Below are 15,700 nucleotides of genomic sequence, written 5' to 3'. Positions count from 1 at the left end.
CACATCAAAGTAGATAAATAGGTACCGCTCCGGCGGGAAGGTAAATGGCATTTCCGTGTGCTGCTCTGGTTTTGCCAGAAGTGGCTTAGTCATGCTGGGCCCATGACCCGGAAAAACTGTCTGCGGGCAAATGTTGGCTCCCTCGGCCAGTAAAGCGAGATGAGCGCTGCAACCCCAGAGTCGTTCACGACTGGACTTAATGGTCAGGAGTCCTTTACCTTTACCTTTTTATGGTTTGTTTAAACATGCCACATTGAAACCATGCATTAAGGAGACAGCTTGCTTCTGCTTTCATTAATCTTATCTATGGTTAATGAAACAAGCCAGCTTTATGAACCGGTTTGAAGTTTCCACTAAACATGGTTAAGAGCTAGCATAGTTTGTCTGGGTTTGAGCGGCATGGAAAGCTGCAGTTGATCTAAAAAGAAGCAAGAGTGCCTTGCAGTCCTTGCAGCCACACGAGAGGAGAGGGGACCACACATTTCAGATTCACTGCAGCTTGTCTTCATAATGCTAAACTGGTTTGTTGTGGGAGGGGAAGGTATTTGTGAAACCATTGTTAAGAATCATTTATGCAGTCCCATCACTGCACAGTGCTAAGCAGAGTAGATTCTAGCCCCAAGGACATGACACATTCTAAATTTCAACAGCAAGAGAAACAAGGATAAAACTGAGGAGGATTGAGAGAGGCAAGAGTGCTCTTTAGCATGTGCAAAGTACACTTTAATCACATACCTACCATTAGGGAGAGGGGCTTTAAAGTTGAGTAGGCATGTTCTGCATGCTGTAGGATTGTGGAGAAAGCCAATGTAGGCCTCATTTAAATTATATTTTGAGCCATCATTCTTTCCCCATCAGAGTTACTTCCTTCCATTATAGTTTAAAACGGCTGTGTAGCATATATTTCCATTTGAACATATCTTTCTACTTACTTTATGTCTCATGGTGTTCCTTGAATAGCAGGACTCAGTGGGAAAGTTCGGACAGCATGCATAACCATAGTTTAGTGTGACGTTGGTGAGCCACCATGAAGCTCTGTCTCCTAGTCTCCCTCTCTTTGACTCTGGGACAGGCACCAGAAGGATTTCGGAAGCTTTTATTTCGGTTTAAGCACCGTTCATTGAGTCATCTGACCTGACAAAGTCTGGCTACTGTTAACTATTAAACAAGACAACTTTGAATGTGGGTTATGAAGCTGGCTTGTTTTAGAAAAACAGTCAATATTAACCATGTTTTAGGGCTTGGGTGAAATGCTAAACTGGTTAATGGCAAATGGAAACAGACACTTTGAAACACCTTCTCTCAGCTGTGATGGATGAGGGGAGATGATGTGAGCTGTGGCTTGTTCTCATCACATTAAACTATGGCTTAGAGTTCCATTCAAGCAAGATCTTCCCCAGCGGAAGTTGAGAAGTGGCTCTTACAGTGCAATCCTACGCATGTTTACTCAGAAGTAAGTCCGTTGGACATTCTTGTTTTCAGGTAAGTGTGCACAGGATTGTGCTATTAGATCCCCAAAGGGTATTCTGACTGCATTGTTGTCAGGAGATTTTTGCTGATGATTGCTAGAATGGCAGTTTGTCAAGTTCTCTGGTACATGCCAAAGCAAAACACTCTGGGTAAGCACTTTTGGGCTGACGCTGACTAAAATGACCAAATCAGACTTGAACTGTTATGCCCTGTGGTGCTTTGCTAAGCATAAAAGGGAATGTTTCTCAAATTACCCTTCAAGCCAAACTAGCATCACACGTCATCTTGCACATGATTGAATTTAGCACTTCTTACTCCACCTTTGCAGTGTTTACAGGAAACACAAATGTAAAATATTGCTCCTCCCAACTCTTCTGAGGTATTTTATATATTATGCATTGCATACAATGCATTATTTTATATATTATGCATTGCATGGTATGCTGATCTTACACTCTTTGTGCTGGCAGCTTTGACAGCATTTTAATGCAAGAATTTATGGGGGTAAAGTGATTACACTGAAGTCACAGGAATGAAAGCTTTCACAGTGTTTTGTGTTTGCTGGGAAAACAGAATCTACTACCAGAAATTTCATTATCCCATTCTGTGAGGGTTTTGCTTTTGGGCAATGCATTCCATAATTTCGTTCACTGAGAGCAAAATAGCCAATTTCACTGGACCTCTTCTATATCTAAATGTGGGCCTAATCTAAAGAAGCATTTCTCAGTCTTTTTGAACTCTTCCTCCCTTCTTTGGATATACAGTGGTACCTTGGGTTACATACGCTTCAGGTTACAGACTCCTCTAACCCAGAAATAGTACCTCAGGTTAAGTAATTTGCTTCAGGATGAGAACAGAAATCGTGCTCCGGTGGCATGGCAGCAGCAGGAGGCCCCATTAGCTAAAGTGGTACCAATATCTGGAGCAATCTAGTAATGGGCAAGCAGATGGATAAATGTATTCATGTGTTTAATTATTATTTTCAATGTGGAGCTGAAGTATTGCTGTCAGAGCTGGCTCCGGGTCCCAGCTCACCAAGGACCAACGCTAGCCGGTAGTACAGTATCAAAGTCTTTATTGAAGAATAGTCTCCATTTACAAATCTCAGCGTCCCAGCTCTACGTCTGAGCTTTAGACCGGCGAAGCTCTATCTGGATCTCCGCCCCCTGTGCACCAGCTTAAAACTCTAATCTTACTCCACCTCCTCCTTCTCTCTCTCTTCCTCTGGGTCTTACTACCCCCCGGGGTCTCTTCCCTCCTGGACTCTTCTGACGCAGAGCTGGACCCCTCTGACTCCTCCCCCTCTCTTCGGCGTGCTTTAGGACCTGGCTCCTTACCCGGGCTGCCCACCTTGCCGCCCTCCTGTACATTTGAACTTGGCGCGCGCGCGCGTTTAACTTTCCTGATGACCGTTTCCTCGCTCCCTGACGAGGGTGTGGCCCCTCCTGCTTCACGCTCTCCCTCTGCCTGCGCGCTCCCTGATCCCGATGCCTTGGACTCCTCCCCCCTACTACACTCTGGGGGGGAAGCTGGTCCGGATTTCCAGCTGTTACTCTCTGAGTCCCCTCTGGCCCCTTCTTCCCGAGGTGTCCCCCTTGCCCTGACCATGGGGGCCCCTTTCTGTGAATCCTCCGAGTCACTGGAGAGACTCAGAGACCTCGGACTACTGTCGCCGCTGACATTTCCTTCCGACTCCTCCCCCTCGCTCTCCGTTTCTTCCCTCTCCTGTGACTCTGCTCCTGAACCCCTGACATCCATCCCCCCCTCGAAGCCCCCCCTTCCCCCCTCCCCTTCCTCCGGCGGGGGTGCTGGGTGCTCCGTCGTTGTGGGGGTGAATGGTGGATACAGTTCGTCCCCCGTGGCGTGCATCCAGTTAGAGAAATCCGGCTCGTCCTCCATGTCTTCGCCGACCTCGTTCTCCTCTGCTTCCATCTCCGTGCCGCCATGCTCGAACCCAACGTCCTCCCCCATCACGTCCATGTCCCTCTCACCCTCGTTCCCCTCTGGGTCCGTTCCCTGCCAAGGGCCCCTCAGCCACCTCTCCTCTCCTCGATTGTCCCACCAAAACGAGCGGTCTGAGGCAAACCCCGAGGGCGAGCCCTCCGGTGAACGTGTTTCTAATGCTGGTTCTTCGTCCGATGTGAATCCCTGGAACGTGCTGGTAGAAAGCGTGGGTGTGAAAAGCCAGTCGTCGAAATACTCGGCTGGCATGGGCCTGTGTGGGAACAAGGCATGAAACTCCTCTTTGAGGAGAGGCTCGTCCAGGGCATAGTCCGGCACCCAACTGTTGGCGCTGGCCGGGGTACCTTCCCTTGCGAGAAAATATTCTACTCCCTCCTCCCCCCATCTCGAGTCCAAAATCTCTGTGACCTGGTTGATGGGTTCTCTTCTTGGCGACTCCCTCCTTGGGGGGGCCTCCCTATACGGGTCTGGTGCCGTGCCCTGCGCCTGAAATCGGTGAGGTGCTTTGTAGGGCGTGAGCACCGACCTATGGAATACTGGGTGCATTCTGGATCCTTCCGGAAGTGTCAACCGGAAGGCCACCGGATTGATCTGTGCTTCAACTCGGTAAGGTCCTAGTTGCTTATGTCCGAGTTTCTTCTTAGCTAAGGATCTGGTCGGCACTGCGTGTGCCGCTAACCACACCCAGTCTCCCACCTGTATGTCTTCACCAACCCTCCTGTGCTTGTCAGCCTGCAGTTTGTATGCGTGCTTTGCAAGCTCTAACTGCCTCCTAAGCTGATCGTGGACTTCCTGCAATTCCGCCGCCAAGACTTCCGCTGCCTGTGGCTCCCCCTCCCCTAGTTTCTCTAATCCCGGGAAGGTTCTGGGATGCCTCCCGTTGTTGGCGAAGAACGGCGTCACCCCTGTGGACACGTGCTTCGTGTTGTTGTAAGCGAACTCAGCGAGTGGCAGGTAGTCCACCCATGTCGTCGGCTGTTGATTTGCATAGCATCTCAGGTACTGCTGCATGATGGCGTTGACGCGCTCCGCTTGTCCGTTGGTCTGCGGGTGTCTCGCCGACGCTAGGTTGATCTTGACGTTCAGGAAACCCATCAGCTTCTGCCAGAAGCTCGAAATGAACTGGCGCCCCCTGTCGGACAAGATAGACCGTGGCAGTCCGTGCACCCTGAAGACGTGGTCTATGAACAGTTTGGCGGTCTGTTCTGCTGTGGCCACCTTCGCGCACGGAATGAAGTGGGCCATTTTAGTGAACATGTCCACCACCACTAGCACTGCCGTTTTACCCCTCGAGCTGGGTAAATCCGTGACAAAGTCCAGTGCCACCCTCTCCCACGGTTCGCTCGGGGTCTGCAGCGGTTCGAGCAGTCCTGCCGGAGGTTTGTGCACTGACTTGGCCCTTTGGCAGGTGTCACACCTCGAGACGTACTCCGCGACTTCCCCCCTCATCTTGGGCCACCAGAAATCTCTGGCAACGAGTTCCGCCGTCTTCTCCTTGCCGAAGTGCCCGGCGGTTGGCGCGTCGTGCAACTGCTGCAGTACTTTCGCACGGAGCTCATCCCCCGGTACATAGAGTGCTCCTCTGCGGACGAGCAATCCGTCCCGTATTTGGAACTCGTCGTTTTTCACCGTGCCCTTGCGCACCTCCTCCATCTTGGCTAGAGCGAAGGAGTCCTCCTGCAGTGCTCGACGGACCGCCTCCAGGTCCACGGTTGCGGAAGCGCACGCCCACGCTTTTTGGGCGAAAATGTGCTTGGCCGCTGCTGGCGCCGCTTCTTCGAGGTATTGCGGCTTTCTGGACAGTGCATCTGCCATGATGTTGTTGTCGCCTGGGATGTATTCTATCCTGAAGTCGAAATCCGCAAAGAACTCCGCCCATCTGATGTGCCGCTGGTTCAGGAACCTTGCCGTGCGCCAGTACTCCAAGTTCTTATGATCCGTGCGAACCTGCACTGTGTGTTTGGCCCCGATGAGGAAGTGCCGCCACGCCTTGAATGCTGCATGAATGGCCAGCAACTCCCTGTCCCAGATGGTGTAGTTCTGCTCTGACTTGCTGAGCTTCCTAGAGTAGAAGGCACACGGTCTCCAGTCCCCATGCGGGTCCTCCTGCAACAGTACGGCGCCCACGGCTCTGTCTGAGGCGTCCGTCTCCACCCTCAGCGGTTTGCTGGGATTCACATGCAGTAGCTGCCCTTCGGACGAGAAGAGACGCTTGAGGTTCTGGAAGGACTGCTCCGCTTGCTCCGTCCAGATGAACTTCTTCTTCTTGGAGCTGAGCGTGTCGGTAATGGCCGCTGTCTGCATCGCGAACCCCTTGATGAACTTGCGGTAAAAGTTGGCAAACCCCACAAACCTCTGGACCTCCTTCCGATTGCGCGGGCTCTTCCAATCCAACACCGCGCGAACCTTGGCGCTGTCCATGGCGAGCCCCTTGTCCGACAGCTTGTAGCCCAGGAAATCCACCTCCTTCCTGTCGAACTGGCACTTCTCCAGCTTTGCGTATAGCCGATGCTCCTGCAGTCGCTGCAGAACCTCCTTGACGTCCCCCTCGTGGGTCTCCTCAGATTCTGAGAATATGAGGATGTCGTCCAAGAAGCAGACGCATTTCTTGTAGAGAAGACCCGCCAGGACGTGATGCATGAACGCTTGAAAACAGTGGGCGCCATTTTGTAAACCGAAGGGCATAACTCTATATTCATATGTGCCCAGGGGCGTGAACATGGCAGTCTTCCACTCGTCCCCCTCCCGTATGCGAATCAGGTTGTACGCCCCTCTCAGATCCAACTTTGTAAAAACGCGTCCTTTCCTCACCGTTGCCAGCAGGTCATCTATTTTGGGCATTGGAAAGGCTGTGGGCTTGGTCTTTGAATTTAAGAGCCTGAAATCCACTACAAGTCTTTTTTGGGGCGTGTCCTTTTTCTTCACAAAGAATACAGGACTGCCCCCCGCTGCTTTCGACTCCCGGATGAAACCGCGCTTTAAGTTGAGGTCTATGAACTCCTTGAGCTCCTGCAGCTCGTCTTCAGACATGGAATACAGTTTCCCGGCTGGCAGCGTCGCCCCTGGCAGGAGGTCAATCTGGCAGTCATAGGGCCTGTGGGGAGGCAGCTTGTCTGCTTCCTTCTCGCAGAAAACCTCCAAAAACGCTGCGTACTTGCGTGGCACTGCTTGCAGCGTGCTCAATTGTAGCTGCGTGTCTTCCCCTCCTTCTTCTTGGCTACGAAGAATGCAATGTTCCGCGCAATAGGAGGAACCGAAGGTCAATTGGCGCTGGTACCACGCCAATGCTGGACTGTGCCTGTGCAGCCAACTCATGCCCAAGACTACCGGCGTGCCTGACAGTTTGGTGACGTTGAAGCTGATGACCTCTTGGTGATTTCCAATCCGCATCACCATTGGTTGCGTTTGTTGCACCACCTGCCCCCCTAGCAAGTCTCTGCCATCCACTGTGACAACCTTCAGGGGCAGTGTGGCTGGCAGCAGTGGTATATCGTGCTGCTGAATAAAATCCAGTCCTATAAAGTCGGCGTTGCTGCCGGAATCAATGGTGATCGGCACTTCCAGAGTGCTTCCGTTGGGCAGTTGGAGAGACGCTGTAAGCTGCACCACTGGTTTGGGTGGGAGGGGATCTGTGGGCTGCAAAATCTCTGGGGATTGTTTCATTGATTTGTCTGGCTGGACCCCAGTACCTCTTCCTCCAGCCAGACTCTGTCGTTTCCCTGCTGCGTTGCTTCTGTCACTGTTGCCGATGCTGCAGTGTGCTTGTGGAGCCTCTGGGGACACTCTTTCGCCATGTGTTGAGCACTGTCGCAGATGTAGCACTTCCTGTTCCCTCTAGGAGGCTTCGTCTTGACTGCTCCCGGCGTCAGGGCTCTGGTAGCTGACTGAGCCCTGGCACCTCCGAGCTCCATCGGTTCCTCTCCCCCTCCTTGCGAGGGCGTGGACTGCACACGCGCTGCTTCTTTGGGATAGAAGGGAGGTGCTCTGGCTGGTGCCCTTCCCCAACGTCCTTCTTCTCTGTTGCAAGGACGTTCCTCCAGATGCACCCCTATCTCCAGAGCTCTCTGGACCACTTCCTGGGTGCTCCTTGGCCTCTCCCCCCTTCCAATCTCGGCTTTTACTTCTGTATTCAAGCCCTCCCAAAAGAGATCTCTCACTGGCGCAGAAGCTTTGTCCCAGCCCAGTGCATGAACCAGTCCGAAGAAACGCGTATGGTACTGACGCACGCTGGCTTTGCCTTGCTTAAGTCCGTGTATGTCTCTCCTGGCAATATCAACGTCTATCTTTGATAAAAAACACGAGTCCATAGCTTTAATGAAAGCCTTCGCGTCTTGGAGCGCCGGATCATTGTCCCTCCATAAATTTCTCAGCCACGTTTTGGCTTCCCCATGCAAATGGGATAGGATAAACCCCACTTTCTCTCTTTCATCTCTAAAGTCTTTGTCAAGCAGATCCAGCGCAAACAACAGGTCTGCTCTAAAGTTGGGGTACTGCTGTAAACTCCCGTCAAAATGGGATACAAGGCTGCCTCCCCTCTTTCCCAATCCAATGCCCTCTGCTTTGGATCCAGGTGGCCCCTGTTTGGAAATCATGTCCAATCTTACTTGGAGATCCCGGTAGGCGCTACTCATTTCCTCCTCTCTTTTTCTGGATGCAATTACCTCCGTGCTGAGTCGTGTCACAGCTTCTTGCAGGGCGGATATCTGCTCTTCCGTCGTCATCTTGCCTGAGTTCTGTGAGCTCTTGAAGCACCCCTCCTCTGCCCTCGCTGCGTCAACTCACGTGGCGAGGTTCTTGGTGCCAAAACTTTAAAAATTGAGATAGAGCTTACTGTCAGAGCTGGCTCCGGGTCCCAGCTCACCAAGGACCAACGCTAGCCGGTAGTACAGTATCAAAGTCTTTATTGAAGAATAGTCTCCATTTACAAATCTCAGCGTCCCAGCTCTACGTCTGAGCTTTAGACCGGCGAAGCTCTATCTGGATCTCCGCCCCCTGTGCACCAGCTTAAAACTCTAATCTTACTCCACCTCCTCCTTCTCTCTCTCTTCCTCTGGGTCTTACTACCCCCCGGGGTCTCTTCCCTCCTGGACTCTTCTGACGCAGAGCTGGACCCCTCTGACTCCTCCCCCTCTCTTCGGCGTGCTTTAGGACCTGGCTCCTTACCCGGGCTGCCCACCTTGCCGCCCTCCTGTACATTTGAACTTGGCGCGCGCGCGCGTTTAACTTTCCTGATGACCGTTTCCTCGCTCCCTGACGAGGGTGTGGCCCCTCCTGCTTCACGCTCTCCCTCTGCCTGCGCGCTCCCTGATCCCGATGCCTTGGACTCCTCCCCCCTACTACACTCTGGGGGGAAGCTGGTCCGGATTTCCAGCTGTTACTCTCTGAGTCCCCTCTGGCCCCTTCTTCCCGAGGTGTCCCCCTTGCCCTGACCATGGGGGCCCCTTTCTGTGAATCCTCCGAGTCACTGGAGAGACTCAGAGACCTCGGACTACTGTCGCCGCTGACATTTCCTTCCGACTCCTCCCCCTCGCTCTCCGTTTCTTCCCTCTCCTGTGACTCTGCTCCTGAACCCCTGACAATTGCGAATAAGGATAACAGTTTACAGTGGTACCTCAGGTTACATACGCTTCAGGTTACAGACTCCACTAACCCAGAAATATTACCTCGGGTTAAGAACTTTGCTTCAGAATGAGAACAGAAATCGTGCTCTGGAGGCGCGGTGGCAGCAGGAGGCCCCATTAGCTAAAGTGGTGCTTCAGGTTAAGAACAGACCTCCAGAACGAATTAAGTACTTAACTCGAGGTACCACTGTAGTGCTGAGCTAGGGCTGGATTCTGTGGCATGTAAGCATGGAATTTCCCTGTGGAGCTGGGCTCTTCCTGTGGTTAAGAGACAAGCAAGTCAGGAGTTTTCATCCATTAATCTTAGGACTGGAGTGGGCCAGTTGTTTCCAAAGTCCACTACCTGGATCCAGTTTGGGAGCTGTGGGCTTCTCTTGTGCACAACCACACTGTTAAGCAATGTCTTTTCCATTTTTGAGCAGGAGGAGGGAGATGCCAGCTCTATTTTTTGAAGTTTCAAGAATAGCCACAATTTGCTCAACTGTTTATTTTATCCAGGAAACACAAGAGGGGAAATTACTTCTGCACAATAGCTTTGGAGAAGCAGGAACTGCCAAATGACACTTGTGCCAGAAAGGGCGGAAGAGGAAGTCCTTCTCTCGTCCCCACTGAGAGGAAATGTTTAGCATGTAGCATTCTTTCTGTGTAGAACCAAGAGGCAAATAAGGTGACAGTTTTATGACTGTTCCAATAAAGCGGGGAGAACAATTTTGCTTTGCTTTCCCTCTTATCCCCCATCTCTCTCTCACATGGCTGTGCAGAGATATTTGTGGCATGCATAGCTGTCAACATTTCCCTTTTTAAAGGGAAATTCCCTTATTCCGAATAGAATTCCTCACAAGAAAAGGGGAAAGTTGACAGCTATGGTGGCATGTTCAGGACACCCCATGTAATAGGGAAACATTTCCCAGCTTGAAGGCACTACGTAGATAGATATATTGAAGAACTGTATTCAGTCTCAAAATACGGGTTTTACTGTGGTGCCCAGAACTGGACACAGTACTCCAGGTGAGGTCTGACCAGAGCAGAATACAGTGGCACTATTACTTCCCTTGATCTAGATGCTATACTCCTATTGATGCAGCCCAGAATTGCATTGGCTTTTTTAGCTGCCGCGTCACACTGTTGGCTCATGTCAAGTTTGTGGTCAACCAAGACTCCTAGATCCTTTTCACATGTACTGCTCTCAAGCCAGGTGTCACCCATCTTGTATTTGTGCCTCTCATTTTTTTTGCCCAAGTGCAGTACTTTACATTTCTCCCTGTTAAAATTCATCTTGTTTGTTTTGGCCCAGTTCTCTAATCTGTCAAGGTCGTTTTGAATAGCGTGTATGTAGCCTGTCAAGGAAGCTTGAATACTGTGTTCAAACTAAATTATGTAAAAGTCAGCAAGGTTACACTGATTTTAATACACATTCTATTTGAATGGCTTGCCTGAACTACATAATTGAATCTATTTCTTTCCACAAGAAGTGTTTGTTGCGACAGGAGATCAAAGGTAAGCAAGGTTCAGGTACAGTTCCCCACATAGGGGAAGAGGGATGGAAGGCGTAAGGCCCCTTGAAAACTGGATTTTGAAATAAAAAATATCTCAAAGCTGTCAAAATTATGAGGGCTAGAAATCTGAGGGCTGCAGCAGATTAGGCTAAAATAAGTAATTATTTGTGACACAGACAAAATTAATTTTGAATTAAATATAGTCTAGAGTTATCTGTCCCCTTGAATCTCTGGTATTTATCAGCCCCATTTAAGATCCCTGGCATCTCCAACACTGTTATGCTTTTGTAACACTACCAACCCAAAGCCGCCCTGTACATGTAATCACTTCAGGAATTATTGAAATTGTCATAATGACATCCTGTCAAAGTGGGCTATTAACTTATTACATCTGTCCCTGTTCGAGCAGGCTTTTCCAACATCAAAATGGCTTTGGAAAGAAGTCTTTGGGAAGCTATCTATCTATCTATCTATCTATCTATAAGCAACAACACTAGAAGTGTATAATTTTCATGTTATCATAAATAAATACAAATTATTGTAGCTATATTATTAGATTGTAGTTTCTATGCCGCTGTGGTTTATACAATTACAGTATTGCTCTATAATAATTACTCAAGCAACCATCTTTTCTGTAGAAGAGCATTACGGCTTGCATTTTTTAAAATTAACTAGCAGTCTCTGTCTGTGCTGTGTTTTTTCATCCTTTACATTTTGAGTAGTCTCCTGATAAAGTGGTGAAGACAAAAGTGTGATTCAGAGGCAAAGTATCTGCAATATTACTGAACTTTTCATTTCATTTATCAATTTTCCTTTCAGTATTGCAAATGAGGGACAGACATAGCATGCCAAAGTGAATGGTAAGAACCATCAGCATTCAAGAAACTCCATAAAATGTAGTTTCTCCCACCACAGAGTTCTGTATGATTCTATGAGAGTACTACTATTGATTTTAATGGTCAGAAAATAAAGTCATTTTACACTTCATTTGATACTTACACACATACACACACAAAACTTACTTTGGGAGACCCAAGCTAGAAAAATGGTGAAATGAATGTACATAAATATTTATAGGAAAACTGAAATCCTTATTGCAGTCTTGAAAAACATGAGTAGCAATTTTTCATCATGGCATCTCCTTCCAGAAGGGCAGGCCATGCTCAAAACCGAAAGATCAGTTGCCCAAAAAGTCATCTTACTCCATAGCCTATGCATTTGGTTCTTTGTTCAAGGGGGGTATATTTATTCTGTTGTAAACAGAAACTCTTATTTTAACCACGGCCAAGTGTGTTTGCTACATCACATTAAAGCGACAACCCTCGTGTTTTAAGTACTCTCGTGCAGAATGCTATCTCTGATTGGATGCAAGTTCCATTTTCCGTGGCTGCAAATCCTGGGCGCACACAGACCCTGCCTTGCTGCGGTGGAAGATTGTCAGCAGCTGCAAGGACCGCATGGGTTAAAGGAAAGAAATGAGCGTGATTACTCACCAGTGACACGGATGGATTCAAGCATCCTTCGCCTCGAGCACTTCGGGTCTCCCCAGCCACCCAAACCGAGCCCCTTTGCACCCAAAAGTCCTTCCTGCCTCTTCCTGCATGCACAGCCAGACACACACGAGCGAGCCCTTCCGCTTAGATGCACTGGCTTAATGCAAATCCTGAAGCCGCGGGATAAAGCGCAAACCGAAAAAAGGATGCCCGCGCCTTTTGCGCACCGTGCATCCCCGCTGCCTTCACCATGGCGAACCAGCACCGACCGCCATCCTGCTCCCTCTTGCCGCTACTGCTTTATAACGAGACTTCGCAGGCTCCAGCTAGAGAGAGGCGCTGTCTGTTGCTAGGACACCCGCTCCCATTTCCGCCTAAACATATTGCACACAACCTTATAAAGCGGGGGGGAAAGAAGCGACGTGAGTTTGCAGATGCGCAATGGATGCGCAGTGCAGGCATCTCCACGGAGACGGCGCTTCCCAAAGATGCAACGCGCCGAGGCGCGCCTGGGAGCATCTTGGGGCTTGTAGTCTGGGAAGGTGGGAACCTGTAGGAGCGAACCTAGGCTCTGCAAAAGATGGGGAAGCAAAAGGGAGTTTGATCTGGCTTGTATCCCGCTTCTCCAACGACAAAGTTCAAAGCGGCTCACAATAATCACGGTTGCCATAAAATAAAAAAACACCAGTGCCTTGCGAACACAGTAGCATATAAATAAAGCAGACAGCAGCAAGGAAATAATCAAGATTGCTACAATTCAATAACTGGAATTCCAGGGGTGTGGCGCAGTATCTGTAGTTGTCTCAAAATCCAAAAGCTCCTTTCCCAGTCTTTTTTTATTATTCCTGCACTGTGCTGATCTAAGTCAATGTCTGGCTTAGCTTGTGGTTCAGCTCCCTCCTCACTAACCATGAGCTGTTGCCAAGATATGTCCTCTAGTTCGAAAAAGACTGGGGAGCACCAGGCAACTGGGAGCTCTTTTCTGAGAGCCGGAAGTTTGGCATGGGCCCAGTATGCCAAAGTTTAGCTTACCATTCTGCAAAAATCACGATTCAAAATGACTCAAGGCATCCTTTCCCTAGATGCCATTATCTGTATACCCAGTGCCTTTTTTTTGCAATGAAATTATATGCCGAAACTCACCATGAAGTTGTTGCAGTAAGTCGCCAGGTGACTCAGGGCAGCCCTGAACAGATGTTGCTGCCCCCTGGTTCTGGTGCAGCTCAAATAAATGTGCCCCTGCCTCCCTTGTCCTCTTAGATTCAGGGCAGCTTGGAAGGGCCCTCGTGCAAACACACACGTGCAAAGGTAGAGGCCTGCCCAGAAAGCTTAAAGCCCGCCGTTGCTACATGGGAAATGGATTGAATAAAAGGAAATATGAAATGGCCCTGCCCCATATTGTGACCTATTGTGGCTAGGAGCTAGGTGCAATCATAGATCTAAAAAATATAGACTCACACACATGGGCGTAGCCAGGATTTATGGGGGGGGCAGGCATTATGTTAGGGGGGGCAGAACCAAGTTATCTGTGGCACAATTGGTCAGTTAGTTAAGTTGTTTTTTTTTTTAATTTGCTTGATTTAGCACTCACCTGGCTATGCCTATGCTCGTACATGCTAAGCAGCTTCCGTTTTTCAACACTGAACTCAAAGTTGAAATGGATCGTAGCCTTCAGAGTAGCATTTCTGTACACTGGAAGAAACCTTTTCCATGCATGCCTGGTAAATATGTATGTAAACCTAATGTCAGTTGCCAGATTAGCAGCTCTTCAGAGCGCTACCAATATGCATCTTATCTTGGTTTCCTTAAGGTGAAAAATAAAGTTTTAATTTTCATTTTGGGCTTCTCCGAAGTACGTAAAGGCAAGAAGCGGATGGGGGGAGCACCAACCCTCAAAGGCCTCCATCTGAAAGGTGCCAGAACAGCGCTCTGGCTGGGGAAAAAAGCACTGTGTATACCTGACCCTATTTTAAGTGAGATCCATGAATCTTCTGAACCAATTGTTTTAAATATATACTGGCACTCATTCCACGTAATGATGGTCTTATGAACATTATATTCCTTTGCAATCCTGGTCCTAAAGTGTGCTATGTCATCACTCTATGGTAGGTACCTTGTTTCTTTCTAGAAGTAGCTTTGCACTTTGGAAATCTCCAAGACATGGATAAAGCACCTAAACAGAACGAGAAGACCAGGTGTCATTTGGCTGTGTTTGGAAAATAGTTTAGGTTGCAATTCTATACGCATGTTCCAAGGGGAAGTCTCACTGAACTCAGCAGGATATCCCCCCCCCCCCCAGTAGGCAGACATTCATAGGGTTGTGCTATTGGTGTAATATGAGAACCCATAGATGATTAATTAGCACATGCTTTATTTATCACCTTTGGTTTCATATGTACTTCTAAAAGAATTTCTGTTATCTCTTCAGGCAATCATAAGAACAAAAAGACGCAATACAACCTGTGGCATTGTTCAGATGTTGAGAACTGAGCCAGAATGTTACAATTAATAGCCTAAGAAAGGAACAGATCCCTTCATTTTTAGAAGTGGGAGACGTATATTGATGTGTTCAGCTGTATCACAAAATTTGCTCTCACTGTACGTAGTTAAAATAGTTCAGCCACTTGTTAACAAATGTTCAATCAAATAAATATATAAAATTATTTTCACCGTGAAGTTGCCTCCCAGTAGTCTACCCTCGCAACCCCTTGTTATTACTGGGTCAGATCCAGTAGTGTTTATTTGGCTCATGTAAGTTTCTGGAGGGTGTCTTGATCTTAAAATAGTTTGAACATTTATCACCTCTATTCGGCAGTTAGTTTCAGTGCTACAAACCTTATAAGGAAATGTTCATTTGTGCTAAATCTCATTCTGATAAATATGAGGAAACCTGCCTCCTTTCTCTACCCAAATGTACATTTTAAATAGTCTTGTAATAGTTACTGTTAACATCTAAATAAAATAGCATTCCTGATTTTCTGAGCCTAAAGCTAGCTTTCCATTCCTCCTAATAATTATTGTTCCTAATTTTCATTTTCCTTTCTTTTGATGGCATTGTATGTCCTCCTCCTTTTGCTTTAGCAATCTGTTAAGAGAGTAAGCCCCATTGAATTCAGTGGAACTTACTTCTTGGTAGACAAACATAGAAATGCAGCGATAAAACCTCATCCCCATCTTACAACAGAGTCTTTGTCTCTAGGAACAATATTTGCTACAGATGCTAGGGCGAAATTTTACTTACCTGAGCACAATAAGGCTAGTTCACCAAATTAATATAACACTCTTGCAGGAGCAGTATTTTCTGGAATACATGAAGTCCAGAATTGCAGAGATACATTCCATTCCTCTCTGCTTTTTTACCTGTTAAATTAGCAAACCTTGTATTTAAAACTTTTATTTTGAATACAAATTCTTTTTCTTCTTCTCGAGTTCCTCCTTTGTGTTTATTTTGCATTTACTGAAATATTAAACCAGACCTAGGATAGCCATTTTTGGGAACAGGCTCAAAGTCCTCATTATTTCTCTACCGGTTGACTTGAAGGTCTTCTAAACTGTGACCGGCTGGCTAGTTTCTGACCATGTATCTTAACTGACACTCTCTCTACCTGCCTTTCTAGAACACTGCGTTGAAGCTTCTATGATGTCATATTGTGACTTC

The 15,700-nt window shown here is 48.1% G+C and overlaps 2 protein-coding genes across 3 annotated transcripts in view; one reads left to right on the top strand and one right to left on the bottom strand.

The window, feature by feature from the left end:
• Positions 1-15,653, bottom strand: part of MATCAP2 (microtubule associated tyrosine carboxypeptidase 2) — a 32,907-nt gene extending 17,254 nt beyond the window's left edge. The window contains exons 1-2 of one of the 2 annotated variants that reach the window (XM_083407086.1): positions 15,284-15,653; positions 14,156-14,215 (exon numbers count right to left, since the gene is read on the bottom strand). In XM_083407086.1, the coding sequence (XP_083263212.1) occupies positions 14,156-14,204 (49 nt within the window). In that variant the 5' untranslated portion in view covers positions 14,205-14,215; positions 15,284-15,653. Of the gene's footprint in view, positions 1-12,042; positions 12,468-14,155; positions 14,216-15,283 lie in introns of those variants that run through there. The other variant, XM_083407087.1, reaches the window with a different exon arrangement.
• ANLN (anillin, actin binding protein) overlaps positions 1-15,700 on the top strand; it is a 495,425-nt gene that overhangs the window by 443,323 nt on the left and 36,402 nt on the right. The window lies entirely within an intron of this gene.

The sequence above is a fragment of the Podarcis tiliguerta genome (genome assembly GCF_965153285.1).
Source record: "Podarcis tiliguerta genome assembly, chromosome: 12".
NCBI classification, from domain to species: domain Eukaryota; kingdom Metazoa; phylum Chordata; class Lepidosauria; order Squamata; family Lacertidae; genus Podarcis; species Podarcis tiliguerta.
Note: the sequence above shows the minus strand (reverse complement) of the source record. Positions and strands in the feature narration are given on the sequence as shown.